This window comes from Mauremys mutica, chromosome 7, assembly GCF_020497125.1.
Source record: "Mauremys mutica isolate MM-2020 ecotype Southern chromosome 7, ASM2049712v1, whole genome shotgun sequence".
NCBI lineage: Eukaryota > Metazoa > Chordata > Testudines > Geoemydidae > Mauremys > Mauremys mutica.
Genome location: NC_059078.1, coordinates 113,481,468 through 113,503,096, shown reverse-complemented (window position 1 = coordinate 113,503,096; position 21,629 = coordinate 113,481,468). Strand labels below are relative to the sequence as shown.

The following is a 21,629-nucleotide window of genomic DNA, read 5'->3' as shown; positions in this document are numbered from 1 at the left end:
ACGCAGCTTAACGCATCAACCAATCGGCGGCCCGAGCGGTGGAGCCGGGCGGGGGGGGGGGCTTTGGCTGGTGGCCAATTGCCGCGGCCCCTGGGCTGAGCCGCCTCCTCTCTCCCCTCCCCCGATGTAGCCAGAGCAGCCGCCGCCGCGCAGAGCTGCGTTGGTTGCGGGCGGGCTCGGCTGGGTGCGTGCGGGGCGAGCGCCGGAGTCGCGGCTGCAGCGCGCAGGCGGCGGCGGCTGGGACTCGGGTCCCCCCCGGCCCCGTGGCGTGGAGCCGCCGATGGAGACGTTCCCCCCCGGCAAGCTGGAGCAGCACCCGCCCGTGGAGTTCCTGCCGGGCGCCCGCTACGGGGCCAGGAGCCACCCCGCCTGCGGGAACGCGTTTAACTCGTGGAATGACTATCTGGGGCTGGCCACGCTGATCACCAAGGCCGTGGGCGAGGAGAAGGGCTTCGGGGCCGAGCCCCCCGCCGTGGTGGTGGCCGCCGCCGTGCAGCCGGCCCCGGAGGAGGACGAGGAGGAGGAGGACGAGGAGGAGGAAGACGCGGGGCCCCCCTATTTCGAAGGCGCGTTGCACTTGCACGACTTCGACCTGTGCGGCCGCCGCCACCACCACCACGGCGAGAGCTTCCTGGAGGAGCGGTTCGCCGACTTCAGCCCCTTCTCCGGCCGCGCCAGCCCCGCCGCGCTGCTGTTCGACTGCTCCCCGGCTCGCCTGCCGCGGGACCGCTCCCCTCACGCGTGGGGCGGCGGGCGGCTCCCCGCGCCCCCGAAGCCCGGCTCCCGCCTGCTCAAGCCGGAGCTGCAGGTCTGCGTCTTCTGCCGGAATAACAAAGAAGCCGTCGCCCTCTACACCACTCACATCCTCAAGGGCCCCGACGGCCGGGTCCTGTGCCCCGTGCTGCGGAGATACACGTGCCCCCTGTGCGGGGCCAGTGGGGACAATGCCCACACCATCAAGTACTGCCCGCTCTCCAAAATGCAGGCCAGCGCCGCCAAGCAGCAGCTCCGGAGCGCCAGGACCGCCTTGGGCAAGAAACTCCGCTAGGGGGCTGCAGCCTCCCCGCCTCGGCACCGCTTGGTTGCTTGGCGATGGATTTCTTGGGGTTTTCTTTTTTTCCTTTTGACTAAGGCCGCTTCAGTAGCAAGTGTCCCGACAGCAATTTTTCGTGTGGCCCACAAAAAAAAAACACCACAACTTCCCAGTTTTTTTTAAGAGTGTCTTAAAGCGGATTGCGTTTTGTTCTCTTTAACACATTAATATATTCAACGTGGGAGACTAGAATGTAAAAAGCTCCTTGGCTTCTGTACTATAATGATGATAGTTTCTAGTTTGTATACTTAGCATCCAGGGAAGCTGGGCTCTGAAGTTAACTATATAATTATAAATATGCAGTTTAGCTGCACTGTATTTGTTTATTGTATAATATATATATCTAATTTTTAAAAGGGGGAGACGATGAAATTGAATGGCAGGGAGCTCCCATGGGGACGCTTATGTTGGTTTATTGGAGAGAATGCATTTTAAAAAAAAAATATTTTACAGGATCTCTGAAGAAAAGGCCTCTGTACTGCTAAGCAAATGAATTTCTGTTCTTGCAGTATCCTAGCCAAATTGATGTTTTTAAATTTTATGTTTTAAGGGGGAGCTCGACAGGGTAGGGAGGGGAATTATGCTGTATTTGGTTGCTCTGTGGTTGTGTTTGCACTGTCCTCTAACAAAACAACGTTGGTTGTCAGGAGGTCGTATGAATTGTTAGTTACTGATGTTTGTGGGGATTTTGAGATCAGGAATGATCATATGACACTATTTAGTGCTGGGGGAGTGCCCCTTTGTGTTCACAAGTTCTTTTGTATTGATCTAGGGTTCTTGTTTTACTTTGTTTTTTTCCCCTTCTGTTAGTCTAGAAATTAACTTTTATTCCTCTAAATTCCCTTTCCCTCCCTCCCAACCCCCTAGCCAAAAATAAACACTGTTGAGATTGTAAAGCCCCATACTGGCCACAGGTGGCAATGGTGCTGTTTAAATTTGAATTTTTGTTTTATAGAGTGAAGTAAAGGCATCACAAATTTGATTTAAGCCTGTTCTCTCTTCTTTCCCCCCCCATATGTGCCCCTAGACCTACTACAAGGTGGTAATGTACAGCCAGGTATTTAAAACAATGGACAACCCTGTTTTCCAGGTTGTTTTGCTACCCTCTAGCTATTTATAGATTATCACTCAACAGTCTTGGGTTTGTTGGACCATTTTATAGTAGCTGCAATGCATTGCATCCCTGTCTAATGCATAATTAGTGGGAAGAAGTTCTTCCTCTGTCTTGTAAGGTGGATTCTAATAGCTACCTACCATGCTCTTCTACTGCGAAGAAAACAAAGCGCCTTTTAATGTGGATGGAGGAAAGAGCCCTAGTTTTTTTTAATGCAAAAGCAGCTTGAGGGCTCTTGCAAGAAATCATGTATAAAACAAATGAGAATATGCCCCCTGCTGCTTTCTCTGTGCAAGACTTCTTTGAAACTATCTCAGGCCTGTGCTGAAGTACGGTTTACAATGGAGGCCTCTGCTAGAAAATAGCTGCTCTCTACAGAGCAAGGCCAAACTATATTCTGACTCATGTACTGTATTTAGTCACCTTGTGTAACAGGTTTGGACAACACGATCCAAAAGGTTCAAATTTAAACTTCCATCCTGAGTAAATTTTCTCAGCATAGCAAATGTAGATTCCACCAAAGCGTGTTTCCCCCTTCACTACTTACAATGTAAAAGAATGGGGGAAAGACTTGCTAATGTTCCATGCAATGAATCCCTCTCTTCTTTTAGTAATATACTGTGCACACTTCATTTCTCTTATATAGGTAGATAGTTGATGATACTTGAGTATTGCAGTGCATAACTGCATTTAAATTACATACATGTGTATGTGGCTAATTTAACAGTTGCAACTGGACTGCATATACAATTGTTTTAAGGCTGCATACCATCTTGTATGACCAAATGCTATCAGGACAATTATGTAAAAATCTCTACATTCTGAAGTACGCAGTACATATGGACAACTTTCTAAAATTCCTAAAAGCTAGGAAACTCAACAGTGATCAAGCTACTACTTGTTTCTAAGGGGAGAGTAGTGTAGTCTGCTAATTCTTCACTTAACCCCAAAGCTAGTGTTGGGTTTGTTTTATTAAAGGGAGACTCTCATTAAGTATACAATTTAAAATCAATACAACTTACTAAACAATAGGCTGTTTATACTTTTCTCACTCCCGATATCCATTCATGTACTGTGTTTTTGGCTCACAGTTACATCCCTATTTACCTATCTCAAGCTGTATTTAGACCCTCCAAACTGCTTGTTTTCTGTGGGATTTCACAGGTGATCTTTGTAAGAGCACCTCCCCAGCAGAACTCTCATTGGTCTATGAGAATTTACTAAATTCTCACCTACATATTAATGCAAACTGAGTTGTAATGCAAAAACTTTACTTACAATAGCAAACATGACCAGGGGAATGTCCCTTCTAAGGGGCTACATGCTAGTCTAAATTGATAGACCAGTGTACAAACTTGCCCATAGCAGTTTTACTGGAATATCTGGAGTACCCAGCTTTTCAATGTCCATTTAAATTTGGGTATTACCTAGCATATATATCATGTGGAAAGTGTCATACACTTAATGTACACTAAGTCTAGATACACTGCATCCAATGCTAGAATTTAAGCTGCTGTCATTATTCTATAGGAAGAATGAAGTCTCATGTCTGAGAACTGGGTGTGTTCTTACTACCTATATGCCCAATGAATGTTGTTGTAACTTAACAGTATTTCCTTCAGCAATGTTTTATCTATCAAGTTTAGTGCAAGTTACCCACTGCCCTGCTGTAAACATTAAAGGGAGCAAAAAGACCACATGAGAAGCATTCTTGGTTTTACACATTCCCCCCTAAAGAGAATTTAGGACAGTGCTGTCAAATGTGTAGGCAGAGGTGCCTGCAGGCTGCTAACATGATATGATGGGGTATATAGAACATACTGCTTTATGCCAACAATTCTGTTAGCATAACTGGAATCTTTCAAGGAATCAAAATAACCTCCCTCTTAATGGAGCTGTTGCTTCACAAATTCCTCCTGCTCTAAGAGAAAAATCAGTTGACTGTGATCTAACCACCATTACACCTACATGCCAGTTCTTGACACTTTACTCATCCTGCAACACACAAGCCTGGCAGTTGAAGGGGCCGGAGTTGCTTGAAGAACCCACCACATGTACTAGCTTGCTATAGTAATTAGGGAGCTGCCAGGTGAGATTAAACTGTGGTTTAATAAATTGACCCAGAAGAGTTGAGCTCCAACAAACCAACTCTGGAAAGATCAGTTAAGACATGTAAACCTTTGACCCTAACAACTAGGATATTTCCTCTTATGAGCACTAATATTACTTCATCTGCTGTAGAATGACTCCCTTTAAAACTAATTTTATATAAAAAAGCTGTGGTTCAGTTTAAGACTAAACTTCTAAAATCTAACTTAGGTGTGTTCCAAAAAGGTATTTTTTTTCACCTTGGCCACTTATAGTATTTCCAAGCACCATCCTCGGGTCACTAATAAGGCTGGGAAACTTAAAAAAAAAACCAAAAAAAAACCCTTCTCTAGTGTGAAAGTTTATTCCACCAGATTGTCTACATCCAATGCTAGAATTTAAGATGCAGGCTTTATTCTATAGGAAGAATGAATTCTCATGTTTGAAAATTGGGTGTCTCGTTACTGTTCTTACAACCTTCATGCCCAATGAATGTTGTTGTAACTTATCAGTATTTCCTTCAAGTGGTTTTATTTAGGTTTCTTAAATTACCTGTAAATACCTGAATAAATAGTAATCTAAACCCTAGGAATCATAGGAGGGTTAAGCAAAGAGCTTGTCTTAAGAATTGCTTCATCTTCTAGAAGTAATGTGTGTGGGGGGGGTACAGAAGCAATTTTGGCACACAACCTAGTAAATGGAACTGCATTTAAAATGACAATCTCAAGATGGCTCATGGCACAGAGGGATTCATATAAGATGAATAGTGAGCTAGCCTGATAGCCATAACACCACAGTAACATTTTACAGGGATGCTTGTACAGCCAAGTATCTGAAGTATATTACAAGAGGATGACTCAGCCATGTACTAGCAGTGCATTACTGAAGTGTAATTCAAATTAAGCTTAAATTTTAGCTTTTTGTTTTAAGAGTTCACATAATTTAGCCATATCTTTTTAATGCAATGGTAAATCTTGTCTAGATGTAGGGGAATGTTTTACAGTATCTGCAACCCAAGCATTCCATTACTATGAAAGTAGCCTAGTTTACTCTGCTTTTCACTTAAATTGGAAACAAAGTGATAGCTTTCTCCCTGCTGGCTAGATAGTCCACCACAGACTCATCAGAAAATATGTATATGTATATGTATATGTAGTACATGGGGCGAGCAATAGCTCAGTGGTTTGAGCATTGGCCTGCTGAGCCCAGGGTTGTGAGTTCAATCCTTTAGGGGGCCACTTGGGGATCTGGGGCAAAAATCAGTACTTGGTCCTGCTAGTGAAGGCAGGGGGCTAGACTACAATGACCTTTTGAGGTCCCTTCCAGTTCTAGGAGATAGGTATATCTCCAATTTATTATTACTTCACTATAAATGTTCCTCTAGTTGATACCTTCTTTGGTGACATTAAATCTATGTAACTTGCAAATCCAAGATGACAAACTACAGAGGGACTCAATGAACACATAACTAGCAGTTCATGTATTGATACTTATAGACAACAGACATGGGAAATGCAAAAATCAGAATTAAATAATTGATTGCCTCTCCTCTACCCTCTCATCACACAAATTAAGATGCAAAGGGAGTAATTTAACAGTGAACTGCAACAACAAATATTGTACACCCCTAAAAATGAGCAAGCTGAACCTACACTCTAGCAGTTCAACTGATAATTTACAAAAATGAGGGTTATTAAAGTACAGTAGCTTTTAATTTGCATTAAACAATTTGATCACAGGTTTTTTAAAATATCCAATTATGTATTAATGCATAGTTGCATCATCAGCTGTTGGGGAGGTTTCAGCAACTGGAGCTGGTCATTTGTGGCTTTTGGCACCTGGAGAGGCATAGGAGGCACATCAGAGGATATTTCTACTAAAATGATCAGTAAACATTACGATTGTAAAGTTGCCATCTTTAAGTTTGAGTTAACAGGCCACTAAGATGAATGGGAGCAGGTCACATCTGACTCCTTTAGGTTGTGCGCAGACCCAAAGACATGTCTGTGTGTACTTTATTCAGATTCTCAAAGTTGTCACAAGGGATCAAATTTTTTTTTTTTAAATGTAAACTTCAGATTCTGGAATTGATATCTGCTGCAAGGGAAGGATTCCACAGTGGCAGAATCTTAGAAAAGAGAATCATGACTATACACATCATGTACCCCAAATAAGTATAGTTTTACTCAGGGAAAAAATTGGTTTGTATAGTCATTTTTCAGACTGAGTGCACTTTAGGGACAACTGCAAGTATCATCAAAAGACTGTCCAATGAGTACTGGTGGGTAGTGTACTATGTTATCACTGAGAGACTTGGGTCCTATTGTCTAGTTCCATCTCTCACAGAATAGTAAGAGGATACAGAGGTAGTCCTGGGTATTGCTTTGCAGCAATTGCTATGCCAAGCACGGAGAAGAGCTGACAACTCCAAAGACACACCCATCCAACTCTCAAAGGAAGATGGCTGTGGAGGTGAAGGGACAAGAGAAGGAGCATAACTTAAGTTCATGTTTGTCATAAATGAATCATCGCATTTCCCGTCAGAACACCATACAAGAGGAAAGTTATGCTTTTTCATTGGGGACAGAAAAGGGTAGGTATGGCAGAAGGGAGTAAATTAAGCAGCTTGCCTTTTTCATATAAAAATACATCAGTAATGTTAATTAAAAAGTCAATACACGGTAGAAGCTAATTCTATAAGTTGTTTATTTACCATTGAAGAGAAACACAGCAGCATGTTCTGTGTTGGCTTCAATAAGACCAGATAGTTAATGATTAACATTGTTACTGCACCCCAGAATTGAAGTCAGTCAACACAGCCATTACTACAAAGCACTTGTTGAAAAGGAAACCATTTACCCTGAAGACAAAGTTGGGGAAATAAATCTGAACAATTCCTCCAAAACCACACATTTTAAATATGACAATATTTATAAATGCTTGAAAGGCATGAATTATCCAGTAATGGAAAAAGCAGTTCTGCTGTTGGCAAAACAAAATACTCAGCAGTATGTGGACCATAACGCTTGAGGTCTAAAGTCTAATGATGTTTTGTTGTTTCACACTGCAGCAATATTCCTTATTAGAACGACTGCAAAACGATTTCATAGGCATTCAAGTAAAATCATAGAAAATATCCCTGTGTAGCTAATGTTCAGAATGTTTACTGTAATTTATTTAAATTTAAACAACTTACTGAATTCAGATGATAAAATACCTCACAAAAACCTCTTGCCCTCAAAAATACCTCAGTAGGGGAGGGGTTTTTATAGTTCATCTTGGCCAATTATGGAAGTTAATCCAGCTCCATCTTTTCAATAATGTGACCATTTTATGGGAGATTTGTTTTCAACTGCATGTTCTGTGATGTAAATCATACCCCATTCCAAATTAAGAATTATATATTTTAAAAGAAGGTCAGTTTGTTTTAGTTTGAGATATAAGTGTTGCTCAAGATAGCTACAGAGTTCACATTTTTATTTTAGCAACAAGTGATCTGTGAAATATGCAACATTTGTCATTTCAGAAACGGGCACTCAATTTCCAACCTTCTGCTGCTAGTTTTGTGCATGATCAATCTATATATGAGTAAGTAATACAGGCTCATGCTTTCATGTTATCTCAAAACATTTGTCAAAGAATACCAATTCCGAATGTTTATAAAGCACAAATATAATAATCTGTGGATTTGATCAAATCAACCCTAAAACACCTGTTTAAACTGTTTAGTTTTTGAATTAACGTCGTACAGTGGTCCATCCATCTTCATCTGTTTCATGTTTAGTGCGACGAAGAGATTCTCGTTCTTTTTCTGTTCTCCAGGACCCCTTCTCGCTCTCTGCATCCCTCTCCCTATCTTTTGAAATAGGAGGAGGAGCAGCAGCGGGAGCAGCAGCAGGAACAGGAGTAGGAGTAGGAGTAGGAGCCGGAGCCGGAGCAGCTCGCCGGATAGTTTCACGTTCTTCCCCACGTTCTTCTTTTCTGTCGTCACCACGCCGCCATGAACTCGCTAAAAACGTGCAAGATCATTAGAAACCACTTTTTTGGTATTACTACAGTCCCTTACAAGAGTTTAAATCAACAAGCCCAGCACTGATAGTTTAATTCAGTGGTTCTCAAACTTTACCATACTGGAACCACTGCTCCCATGTAACAATACAGCAAGATGGTGGTTTCAGAGTAGCAGCCGTGTTAGTCTGTATCCGCAAAAAAAACAGGAGTACTTGTGGCACCTTAAAGACTAACAAATTTGTTCAGAGCCCATGGTTTTATTTTACAGTATTGTAATGAAAGCCTGCCAATAGTAACCCATTATTTTTTCAGTTGCTCAGAACTAGCCTTTATCTGGCGAGAGCTCTGTCTAATATACATTATAATAAATTCACTGTTTTTGTAGCTAAAAAACAAACAAATTATTAGCCCATAAGTATCAAATGTTGAGAACTTAAAATATCTGGCTAGAAAACAGTTGAGTTTCATAACAAAATGAATCCTAAAAACTGAAAACCCCCAAATTTTATGTAAATAGGGAGAAGGTTTTAGGTATGCTGTCTCAAAAAAACCCTGCAAATTCTATCAGCTTGTTGACAAAGTTTAAAAGTAACAGAACTTTCACTGGGTTATTAACACCTCATCCTGCACATAAAAGAGTGCTCTGGAATGCTAAACGGTATAGGAAACTACTTATTTCACAGTAGAGATAAGAAGTTGAAGAACAATCAGTTTTACAATAATGTGGAAGCTAAATGGAAAACACTTTCAAATACCAAACTTAACATAGTTTTAAAAAAAAAAAAATCTCAGCGCTGAAAACCAGTTCCCCTTCCTTTCACTTGCCAAGAGGTCTTGTGCTGCATTTTCTGCACCATTTTTATCAGTTAGGACCAGTTTCAGGGCAGCCTCCCTATTCTGGATTGAAGCAAATGGGACTTAAGCATATGCACTGTGGGTGTAATGAGGGCGTGTACTCACGTGGTGAGTCAGATGTGGATTCAAATCCCTCCTCTAAATCAGGCAGAGAGATTATTTGAATCCACATCTCCAACTCTCTCTTTGGCTCAATTAATATTTAAGTTTTTCTACAAAATGGAATTGCTTCAATAGGAAAGATGAAGAGCAACCCATCCCAGAACAGCTTGTAACGTGATTAGGGTGCTCACATGGGTGCAGTGGTGGAGACAAGTCTCTGCTCCAGAATGGGGATTTAAACCTGGGTCTCCTGCATCCCAGGCAAATGCCCTAACCACAGGGCTAAAGATTGTAAAGCGGGATGGACTGACAGTTTGCTGGCCTGAAAACTTTTCCCTGGCCAACATGATCGGGTCAAATTCGTGAATAGCCTCAGGCCAGCCAATGGTGCATGTTTTGGTGAATAAACTATTTGCCCCAAAACATTTCACCCTGCTCTCCTAGTGACATTTTTAATGGTCTCATTCTTTCATTTCTGATCTGTATCCCAAATGACAATCTACTGGGATAAAAATTAAAAAAAAAAAAAAAAAATTCAGAGCCAGATTCGCATTTACACCAGGGCCCCTTCCCTTTATACCATTCCGACAGTAGGGACTGACAGTAAAAGGGTATATATGTAATTTAAATGGGTATATATGTAATTTACTCCACTTTAAGGTCCTTTTACATTACCAGAGCCATGTAAAGGGGCCATTAATGTAAGCCCTGGTCTACACTGGGGGGGAGGAATCAATCTAAGTTACGCAACTTCAGCTACGTGAATAATGTAGCCGAAGTTGATGTACTTAGATTGACTTACCATGGTTTCTTCACCGCGGTGAATCGACTGCTGCCGCTCCCCAGTCATCTCTGCTTGTGCCTCTCACGGCGCTGGAGTACAGGAGTCAACGGGAGAGGGCTTGGGGGTCAATTTATCGCCTCTAGACTAGACACGATAAATCGCTGCCCACCAATCCGGCGGGTAGCGTAGACATACCCTAAATGATCCCCAGCGACAAATATTTCAACTGGTATGGGGAAACAAACATACTTTCTTCACGGTCTGTTCTGATTGGAGGTCCTCTTCTATCTCTATCATCACCACGCCGATCTCTCAGGTCACGAACACCCCGGTCATCTCTCATGTCACGACCACCTCTATCCCATTCGTCTCGACGACTTGAATCTCTCCAGCTGGAAACTTCCTCAGCTGGTCCTCTTCTCCAGCCAGCCTCATCCCTTTTGCCATTTAAAAATAAATAAAAGTAAGACTAACCTTTATACTCTGGCTTCTGCTGCAGTGAACACAGCAGTGTTAAAATGGCAAGTTATTTGAAACAGACAGTTTCAACCTGATGCTGTACCAGGCACACAGGGCACCATTTATGAGAAAACATTATTGGAGTTTAAAGTTAAGATTTCATTTTAGTGAAACCTAGGGTCAACGCTCAATTCTGACTAAGAAAAGGACTGCAATCATACACCTCTACCCCAATATAATGCAGTCCTCCGGAGTTAAAAAAAAAATCTTACCGCGCTATAGGTGAGACCACATATCATCGAACTTGCTTTGGCCCCCCTGCTCCTTGTCCCCTGAGCACCCCCCTCCAGAGACTCCTGTCCCTAATCACCCCTAGGACTCCACCCCCTACCCAGCCCCCCTGCTCGCTGTTCCCTGACTGCCCCAACCCCTATCCACAACCCGCAGCCCCCTGACAGGCACTTACCGGCAGTGGCGGGAAGCGGAGCAGTCCGGACCCAGCCTGCTACACTCTACTAGCTCCCAGCTGTGGCGCTCCGCTTCCACCGCTGCCGGTGAATGCGGGGAGATTGGGGAAAGGATGCCTCCCCCGCCCCCCCCCCCCACACACACACAACTGCAGCGGGAAGCGGAGCGACGCAGCCCTCGCTGAGGGGTGGGGAAGGTCCCACACTCACCGGCAGCAGGAAGCGGAGCAGCCCGGCCCCAGCCCGCTCCACTCTACCAGCTCCCAGCCATGGTGCTCCGCCTCCTGCCGCAGGTGAGTACAGAGGGCATCCTTTCCCCAACCTCCACGCGCTCACCGGAAGCGGAGCAACCCAGCCCTGGCCCACTCCACTTCGCCAGCTCCCAGCCGCGGCTCTCCACTTCCCCCGTACTCACCGGCAGCGGGGCGTCCTTTCCCCAACCTCCCCGCACTCACCAGCGGTGGAAAGCAGAGCACCGCGGCTGGGAGCTGACGCACTGATCCGCGGGAGCGCTGCTTTACCGCGTTATATCGGGGTAGAGGTGTGTTTAAAAGTGAGCAGTAAAACATTTTGTGGCTGCTTTTGGGAACAATTAGTGTTTTCTTCACAATATGAATAATCAATATAATTTGTTTATTGCTTTAAAGATGTGACTAATTTCACGAAAGAGGAAAAAAGCTGATGGCTTTTAAAAAACTCCTATCAATATTGTTAACAATAGAAAAATCAAACCTTGGACGTCTGAAGCGATCATCCCGATCAAGGTCACGATCTTTGTCAAACTCACGATCCTTTTCATTTTCATCAATATCTTTATCTCTATCCAACTCACGGTCTTCCGAAGGTCTGGAGTCTCGCGGGGGTCCCCAGCTGTCTTCGCGAGCTTTCTCTCGTTCTCTCCATCCGCCTGTTAGGAACAAAAGGAATCCAATTTTTTTCTGACTAACTTGGAGTAGTCGAGAGAGAAGGGTTTACTTGCCTTCACAGGAACTGTGATTCTGCTTCAAGCTTTTGTCCATTTGGCTCCCACCTTGAGTGGGATCCACAAAGACTTGAAGAAGAACCTATGTTTAATGTAGGTCAGGTGCCTCATTCACGGGAAGAAATCCATACTCCCCATAGTAGTTCAGCACAGGGCTGAATAAAATCTGTATTTTTTAGGGCATGTCTTCACTAGCAGCGCTTTAACGTGGCTGTGTAAAAAACCACCTCCACGAAGGGAATAGCTCCCAGCGCTGGTGCACTGTCTACAGTGGCACTTTGCAGTTCACAAGACAAGTAAATTCCCAGCATTAATATTTGACCTTTAAATATTTGCTACAGAAGTAATAAATATTGATTTAAAAAAAAAATCCACAGTAAAATGAAAAGGATCATTTAAAATGAGGGACATCCAAATTAGCCAGATTGATCCAGCCATTTGCAACAGAAAATTAATAGACTCATACTGATTCCTAGTTTGAATTAGAGCGTATCTTTCAGAAACACACCTAATCTTGGTTTAAAAATAACACACAGAGCTAGCTCCAGTTATTTCTGCTATCTCAAGTATCTAGTACTTAATATACATCTTAAACTCAGAAAATTTCATTTTTGGAAGAGGGATAGAATTATGAAAAAATCCATAGTTTAATTACAAAATTATTTTACCTGGTTTACCAAATGGTCTCCAAGGACCCGGTCTTGAATCATCACCACGCCTGGGCCCTCTGTCATCATCCCCACCACGCCATGGACCCCTGTCGTCATCACGTCTTGAGAGTCGATCCTCATCTGCACTACGCCAGGGGCCTCTGTCCTCATCTCGTCTGGAAATTCTGTCATCATCCAGGCCCCGCCTAGGTCCCCTGTCATCATCTGCAGTGCGCCAACTCCCCCTGTCGTCATCCAGGCCCCGCCTGGGCCCCCTGTCGTCATCCAGGCCCCGCCTGGGCCCCCTGTCGTCATCTGCAGTGCGCCAACTCCCCCTATCCTCATCCAGCCCGCGCCTGGGACCCCTATCCTCATCCAACCCGCGCCTGGGACCTCTATCCTCATCCAACCCGCGCCTGGGACCCCTATCCTCATCTGCAGTACGCCAACTCCCCCTGTCGTCATCCAGGCCTCGCCTGGGCCCCCTGTCGTCATCCAGGCCTCGCCTGGGCCCCCTGTCGTCATCCAGGCCTCGCCTGGGCCCCCTGTCCTCATCCAGGCCTCGCCTGGGCCCCCTGTCCTCATCCAGGCCTCGCCTCGGCCCCCTATCCTCATCCAGGCCTCGCCTCGGCCCCCTGTCCTCATCCAGGCCTCGCCTCGGCCCCCTATCCTCATCCAGGCCTCGCCTCGGCCCCCTGTCCTCATCTGCAGTGCGCCAACTCCCTCTGTCCTGATCTACACCCCGCCTAGGTCCCCCATCCTCGTCCACACCCCGCCTGGGTCCCCCGTCCTCATCCCGCTTGGGTTCCCCATCCTCGTCCCGCCTGGGTTCCCTATCCTCGTCCCGCCTGGGTTCCCCATCCTCGTCCACGCCCCGCATGGGTTCCCTGTCTTGGTCCACATCCTGCTTGGGGGCTCTGTCTTCATTTGCTTCCCGGGAAGAAGGCTCTTTCTCTTCAACACCACCACGTCTAAGCAGATCATCTCCTCTTCGGAAAGGTCTTTCATCATCACGCCCTTCTCCACGGCGCCATTCCCTATTAAATCATGTGAAAAGTGAGGAAAGGTTTATGTATTAGAGCAGTGAGTCCAACCTGTGGCCCTTGAAGGTGCACGTTATGAAGAAAGTGTAATTGACTGCAAGTTGAAAATATGTTCCCCAACCAGTCCCCTCGCTATTTCTAACTGGAAGTGTCTAAATCAGCCTCATCACTGTCAAAAGGAGGTAGGAGGCATCACCTCCCCTGTTGCCCCAGAAACTGCTCTGAGCAGCTGTTGTCCCTTCTAGGCTACAGCTGCTCCCCTGATGGCTACCTGCTGAACTGCAAAGAGAATAAGTCTGGCTGCTCCACTGACTCTTCCCTGCTGATTTGTGGGAATCCAAGAAGAGCAGGAAAGGCATTTGAGGGGCTCTGCCAGAATCTAAGCCCTGGCCTACACTGAGGGGGGGGTGAGGGGGAGAGAAATCGATCTAAGTTACACAACTTCAGCTATGTGAATAACGTAGCTGAAGTCAACGTACTTAGATCTACTCACCACGGTGTCTTCACTGTGGTGAGTCGGCTGCTGACGCGCCCCCATCGACTCCGCCTGTGCCTCTTGGCCCGGTGGAGTACAGGAGTTGGGGGGAGGGGCCTTACCCCATCCGCATCCCCCCCTCCCAGAGCCGCAGCCCCACTCCAGGCCCCAGCTCTGGGGGGCGCGGACAGGAATGGGAGGGGAGCCATGAGGTAAAAAGTTTGGGGACCACTGGTCTAAGGGATGGATTGCTCCCATCTCTTCCTCACACAGCGCAGTCTAGAAGTTGGTAACCAACAATCACATACAGGTCCATCACAGCAGCCTTGGAATGCGCTTTAACTGGCAACAGTCCCGTAGGGATCATAATCTAACTTGGAATGGTCGGAAGACAATGCGCTCCTGGCCTCTCATCTTCCTCACCCTCTGTGCTAGGTGGCTGCAAGTAGGGAGGTACAGGATATTGACAGACTCTGCCCTCTGGGGACTACCCCCTTCTGAAGTGATGCAAAGGGAGCACAGCAATGGCAGAATCTGCGCCATAATACTTATTGTGGCTCCCTGATCTTTTGAAATATGTTTCGTCCTCAAAGCTGAAAAGATTGGATACCACTGGATATGAGTGTGAGCTTTCTTCCTTGTCATTACTCAAGATATATTGTTTATTTTAATGCTTCACCAAGTGCTCTATATACATTTGACCTCTTCGTTCACAACAGCACTGAATACAGTAAGGATGGCATCTATTTTACATATTTATACAGGTCATATGCCATGGTTCTGTCAAGAGGTGAAGGTTTCCTCCCAATTTTAGGAAATTAATTAAACTATTTGTGGGGAACGAGGGGCAGTTTACTATGAAGATGGCATCCGACGAAGTGGGCATTCACCCACGAAAGCTCATGCTGGAAAACGTCTGTTAGTCTATAAGGTGCCACAGGATTCTTTGCTGCTCTTATGCAGATGGAGGGTGGTGTGTGTCTTTTAGGAATTACAAATCGAGGTTTTAACCTGGATTTGAATGTCTGATGAATTTGAAAATAAATGAAACAGTAGAAATGCACGTTATTGGACTGCTTAGAGGTAAACCACAAAGATTTGGTTAAAAAATAATACTGTGGGATTCCAACAAGAGGGGAAGAGTATGCCGCTGTTAATTTGACACAACCCATACCTCAACAATCTTGAGGAATCTGAGCTACAGCTTCCTGTTTCTGCTTCCAGAATGAGGGAGAGTAGAATTATCTTTAACAATGAGACGGCAATTCTATTCTAGACTCCTATTTGCACTCAAATTGGAGAATTCTCTTTCAAGCTAAAGTTTTTCTTACTCAGTCTCTGGTGAAAGGTGACTGTTTAGGAACACTAACAAAATTAGCTGTATGGGTGCTCTAAGCTGACAGAAGTTGTGATACCTATAACCATAGCAAAAGAAAGTCTACAACTCAGATTCCTCAGGATCTTAAGAAGGTAATAGTAAAATACTGTGCCAATTACTTCTGCTAATCTTTGTACATGACTGTGAAATAATTCTTCAGATGGAAAGAAAAGTCAGGAGATAGGTACTGATTAGGTGCAACTGGGAGCTCTTTCAACTGTGAATATGGCTCTCTACTTAAATTCCCTTTAGAAATTAAATATGTTTATTGACATTAGAAAGCGAATTGTAATCTCAGTCAAACATACTAACATATAGGGAATGAAGGAGGCTAACATACAGAATGTTCTATAGGAGGATATCTTCTTGCAGCAAAAACTAATGATCAGACAAGATTATTATTCAGTTCATTACAGAATGGCAGCAGCCAGTCCACACTCAAGACTGCAACCCAAATTCCGTTATAAGGTTTATGAGGCTTAAAGTAGGATGCCTTTGCAATTGAGGTAGAATTTTTCTACCAAGTTTCATGCTAATCAAATGGGGGGAGGATCTGGTACTAGGATCTCTAACTTTTCCCCAATCCTGGTGGATGACAGTAGTTTAAGAATTCTTATGCTCACTCATAACTCAAAAAGTACATAAGATACACACATGAAATACACGTCAGGCCTTTTTTTCCATTATCAGAAGCACATAAAAAACTATTTGGGGCTCCTCTGGGGAGCAATACGAGTCATGCAAAAGCAATGGATCACCATCACTGATGTTTTTTTAAGAACAAGTTAGACAAACATCTATCAAGGACGGTCTAGATATACTTATTCCTGCTTTGGCACAGAGGGAATACACTACAGGACCTATTGAGGTCCTGTCCAGCCCTTCATTTCTATGATAGCTGAAATAATATCATCCCCTCTGATGAATTCCAGGGTCGTCTTCTGGTCCCTCTCAGGAATTAGAAGTGCTTATTGTGAACAATCTCTATTTTCCCTAAAATGGGTGATCTGGAAACAGACACTCCTGTTAAGGGTGCATTCTAGAGCAACTGCCATCCTTCTAAGATCAATCTACTTTTTTGATGGAGAGGTAATATTTTATATAATGTTTTTAGGGGTGATAAGTTCCTCACTCTGTGACACACACTGCACAGCCTCTATTCAGTTATAAACTTATTTTCCTTGGCTGTTTTGGCAAATTGCAGATATTATCTGGAAGATTACTAATTTTGTTGCCCAGATTCTAGGAGATTTATGCTTTCTTTTGTTTCTTATGTTCACTATCTTCCTTGTATGGTGAAGGTTGACTCTCCATTGACTAGACACAGGTTCTCAACCAGGGGTTTGCAAACACACCCAGCATGTGTCAGGACTACCCTCTCCTTATGGCTAGGGAGGGGGAAATCTGCAATTTTTTCTTGTTGTAACACAGGGTCATGGTCCAGAAAAGGTTGAGGACAACTGGGACAAATTGACAGCTAAGATGACCACCCTGAAGTCCTGGGTAATCAGTGTGAGGCCTGCCTGCACTCTTCAAGTAGTTCCACGATTATGGACTGTCATATGGCTCTTGGCATTTGAGTGATGAATTAAATGGTTTCAAATGAAAAATCTACGTTTGCAAGACAATCTCTGAATTTCCTTACCTTTACTAGTGTCCATGGGACGATTCCAACATGACACTATTTGTGCTAGGAGCTGTAGGCATAAACTAAATATATGTGTTCCTGCTGCTGCTCTGTGTTCTGCCCTCTATCTCACTGCCTCTGCCTTAATCAGAAATAGATTTCTGAACATTTTATTCAGTTGCAGTCAAATCTACATTACTACACTAGAGTCCTATATAGATTAACACATTCCTTGTACTCCCAGACTACCACTAAAACCAATGAGACTTTTGGGTGCACAGATAATACAGGACCCCTAGCCTTCATCTTAAGCAATGTCAGAAAGTATTATGGCTGGATTTGACTTTAATTACTCTCTTGGGACAAATTAAAAGAATTGGTCAAGAAAACGTTCAATAGCCTTGCATATTAGCCTGTACTGATTTTGATTCCTCTCTCAACATTGTAACTGCATGGAAGAGAAAGAAAAAAGTTCTAACCGATGCACAGAGTTCCCAAAGACCTATATTTCTCCTTCTGTGCAGTCACTCTCAAAATCCTCTCAGTTATCAGTGAACGTACCCAAATATCCTAAAATATTCAGACCCAGGATAAGCATTTTAGCAAAAGAACAGTCTCAAAATACTGAGTCCTTAAACTCTCCCTTTTCAGTTTGTTTCCCTTCTCAATTCATGACATTTCTTTAGCTCTTAGTTTCAGCTTGCAGCATATATTTTCAACTTCTGTAAGGCCACGTCTACACTACCCGGCGGATTGGCAGATAGTAATTGGTCTATCGGGGATCGATTTATCGCATCTCGTCTAGATGTGATAAATCAATCCCCGAATTGACGCCCGTACTCCACCTCGGCGGGAGGAGTAAGCGGAGTCGACGGGAGAGCTGCGGCGGTCGACTTGCCGCTGTGAGGACGGCCAGGTAAGTCGAACTAAGATACTTTGACTTCAGCTACACTAGTTGCATATCTTAGATCGACCCCCCCCACCCCCCCGAGTGTAGACCAGCCCTTAGTTATCCTGGATTTTGAATTTCTTGCAAGGCTTTGAATTTTTGTTACAAAGTTCTTCTCTCTCAATTCCTTAATGGAAAATTCCTAATATGACAGGTCATCACAAAGTCTATATCTAGTCACTCTCTTTCCCTCATTTTGAGCTCTGCAGAAAATCATTTAAGTAAAGATGATGGTTGATTAGGCTGCAGATTTAGCAAAGGAAAAATCATATAAGCAGCTGCTGGTTTATTAGAGGTTTGGTGGCATCCACTGGATTTAATGTAAAGGTTTAAATAAACCAGGAAGTTTAATTCTATTCAGTGTTCTAGATAAAAGGATGCTTGGATAAAAGCACGATAGAGTTTGGATGGGTGTTTATCATATCTTATCACAAGTCCCCTCTTCCCTATTTGCATTTTTAAATAGCTATACTCCTTCTGTCTTACTTTGGAATCCTTACAAAGGAGTTTAAAAAAATCCTTGAGGATAACTTTCAAAGATGCAAATGCTGGCCATAATAGAGGCAAAGGCTATTCAGACTGACAACAGGAAGAGTGCCTACAAATTGGAGGCCCAACAACCATGATGCTGGATTTCCCTCTACTTACCTCTCTGGTGGTGCTCGTCTCCATTCTGATTCTGGCTCAGCTGTTCGTCTCCAGGTGTTGTCAGCATCTCTATCACCCCAACGAGATTCCTATATTTATCACAGGTAAACAGTAGCATCAGCTTTGGTAGCACAAAAATACAGAACTTCTAATATTTGCAATCCATTCACTTAACATCATGCTCTGGCATCAATTAAGCTGATGTTCTCTACAATGTTATGCTTGAATAACTGTAAATAGGTCTGTTCCTTAGCTCAGCCAATCAGATAATATGATACAAGTAATATTTCTTTAGGTTTAAATTCTAGATTAATACAACAAAAAGTTTACTAGAGCTAATTAAGTACATGAGTAATATTGTGGTGTGACTTTAAGCAGCAGCTAGCTTTTTTTAGCTAAGAAATATATTAGAACTCAACTCAAAGACGTTTTAAATGACTGCACTACCATAAACAGCAGCAGATGTCCAGTCAATTCAATCCAACTTTTTAAAAAGTGTTCTTCGTTCATTACATGATATGACCCACTGTTGTTATAAGGTTTTACTTGGTTGTAAGTGTTTACAGGTACTATGGATACAGAGTACCTTTACACATTTGTGTGTCTATGAAGTCTATCTAGATGTCTAGATATCAAGCACAAGATGGCTAAACCAGAGCTCCTAATCTTCCCAAATCACCTCCTTTTTCAATCACTGTGAACATCACCACCATCCTGCCTGTCACTCAGACCTGTAATCTGTGCATCATCTTTGACTTGGATCTCTCTCTAGATCCCTACATTCAGGCTATGTTTAAATCTTGCAAATTCTCTCTCATCCATCCACACCACTAAAACTCTCATCCAACCTCATATCTCAAATACAACCTCCTTTTCTCTAGCCTTGACAAATGCAGTTGTGCCCCATTCATATCCATTCAGAATACTGATGCAAAGATCATTCTTCTAGTCTATCGCTTTCATCATGTCACCTACTCCTCTTTGAATCTCTCCCGTGGCAACCCCTCCTCTATCGCAAATATAACCTGCTTGTCTTCACTTTCAAAGAAAAGCCCTCTACAGCCTTTCACCTCCTATTTGCTACTGAAATGTTGACTCTTGCCTTCGATTGGCCACTGATGCCAGCGTCCATTACCCACATGCTCAATTTTCAAACAAGCACCTTTGTGCTTTCTCCCCTGCTATGCATTATGCTTGGGAGGAGCTCTCCATAATCATCTGCAAAGCTACCTTATTATCCTCCTTCAAACTCTCCATTGTTGTGATGCCTACAAAAAGATGTGACAACGGTTAAGCAGCTGGGGCACTGATACTGTTGATCATGCTGACTAATACTGCCTTAATGTTTCCTTATATTCCCCTATCAATATCAATCTGTTGTCTCTCTCATTTCATAATTATGATTATAAGCCCTCTGGAGGCAGGGACCATCTTTTTGTTCTGTGTTTGTAAAGCACTTAACACAGTTTTTTTGTGATTCACAGACACTCCATTTTACACAGAAGCTATTTAGCATATGATATTTTTATAGTTAAATCCCTGGAAGTGAATATTAGGCATAGCAATAATCAATGATCCATTTTACAAAGCAAATTTTCTCCTACTATCAAACAAAAATAGACCATTTTTATCTAATCCTGAAACAGTTTCATTTACTCTGTACGAGATATAGAAGACGATAGATTTGCTTACAGATTAGTCATATGAATGACTGATTTTCATATAGCCATCCACTCACTTAGAACAGTGACCTTCAAAATTGGATCCAACATAGAAAGACATTTAAAGCTACTTGGTCAATGGTGTTTCCAAGCCCCTAAATTTGTATTTCAATATGGGCTTTATGCCCTACAAAGCCTAGCTCCTCCTCCAGAAGGGATATATGTAAGTTTTTATACAACCAGTTTGTTATAGAAATAACTTTTCACACATTCATTACAATGACTCAAACAGAAAAAAGACGGTCAGTGAGAGAGTAGGCCCTTTTGTAACAGTTGTGATTAAACATTCAGTTTCTGACTGAAAAGTTTTCCCTGTACTAGAATATGTACATGTAGTAGTGCTAGTAAGTAGTACTAAATTGAGAGCCCCGTAGATAAAGTTCTCTCTGCACAAAAGATCACAGTTAACTACCTAGGATCATGCAATCCTTGCTTTCAGTGAGTCTGCCAGTTGTGAAGGCATTTTTGGGGTGATATGGATACCTGTTCCCTAGGAGCTGGAAATCAACTTTTTCACATAGGCAAATTAGTAATGGACAAGAGTGTCACCTGGTATTAAATGAGCTGGTGGTTTTAGATAGCCAAACAAATGTTTGCTAAGAACAACCACTTTTGTACAAATATTTGTAGAAGAGTACTTCTACAAGTACTTCTACTTGTTTCAGTATCTCCTTGAATGACACATCAAAAGGAGGACCTAAAACAAGCTTTCCCATTAGCAAGCATTAAAAATTAGAAAATTTCAAAGTTTTTCATAGGTAAGTTGCAGGATGTAACACACATTTTTGGAATGACTTTATTATTATTATGCCAATCCCCAAAATAATGACACAATTTAACTTATGAGTTTGGATTTTTTAAAAATTGTTATTTCTAGTGTACTCTACTGGGAAATTGCATTATTTCAGTCCTATTTTATAGTATATTTTCAAAATGATAGCTTCTGATTTTGTAAAGATATTTTTTAGTCCTTCACTCTTCTAATCTAATATAGTGAGCAGGTTTATTTTTATGTTTAGACTGGAGTTTCCCTTTAATGGCTATTCTAATTCACAACTTTAGCATAAGTCATTACAATTTTGTTCCTCATTGGTCCCTCCCAATTCATCTGCGCTGACCACAATTAAATCTATTCTCCACCCCTTTAAACATATTGGTTCAATTTGTTGACAACTAATTTTCT

At 43.1% G+C, this 21,629-nt stretch overlaps 2 protein-coding genes across 8 annotated transcripts in view; one reads left to right on the top strand and one right to left on the bottom strand.

The window, feature by feature from the left end:
- On the top strand, positions 1 to 2,075 carry NANOS1 (nanos C2HC-type zinc finger 1). Its single transcript, XM_045025588.1, has one exon. The coding sequence runs from the start codon at positions 281 to 283 to the stop codon at positions 1,046 to 1,048; it is 768 nt and encodes a 255-aa protein (XP_044881523.1). The 5' UTR covers positions 1 to 280; the 3' UTR covers positions 1,049 to 2,075.
- A 4,909-nt stretch (positions 2,076 to 6,984) lies between these two features.
- The window catches only part of EIF3A (eukaryotic translation initiation factor 3 subunit A), a 52,324-nt gene continuing 37,679 nt past the window's right edge, over positions 6,985 to 21,629 (bottom strand). The window contains exons 18-23 of one of the 7 annotated variants that reach the window (XM_045023509.1): positions 18,726 to 18,814; positions 12,992 to 13,642; positions 12,624 to 12,961; positions 11,706 to 11,880; positions 10,297 to 10,484; positions 6,985 to 8,304 (exon numbers count right to left, since the gene is read on the bottom strand). In XM_045023509.1, the coding sequence (XP_044879444.1) occupies positions 8,033 to 8,304; positions 10,297 to 10,484; positions 11,706 to 11,880; positions 12,624 to 12,961; positions 12,992 to 13,642; positions 18,726 to 18,814 (1,713 nt within the window). In that variant the 3' untranslated portion in view covers positions 6,985 to 8,032. Of the gene's footprint in view, positions 8,305 to 10,296; positions 10,485 to 11,705; positions 11,881 to 12,623; positions 13,643 to 18,725; positions 18,815 to 21,629 lie in introns of all 7 variants that reach the window. The other 6 variants (XM_045023510.1, XM_045023508.1, XM_045023511.1 and 3 more) reach the window with 6 other exon arrangements.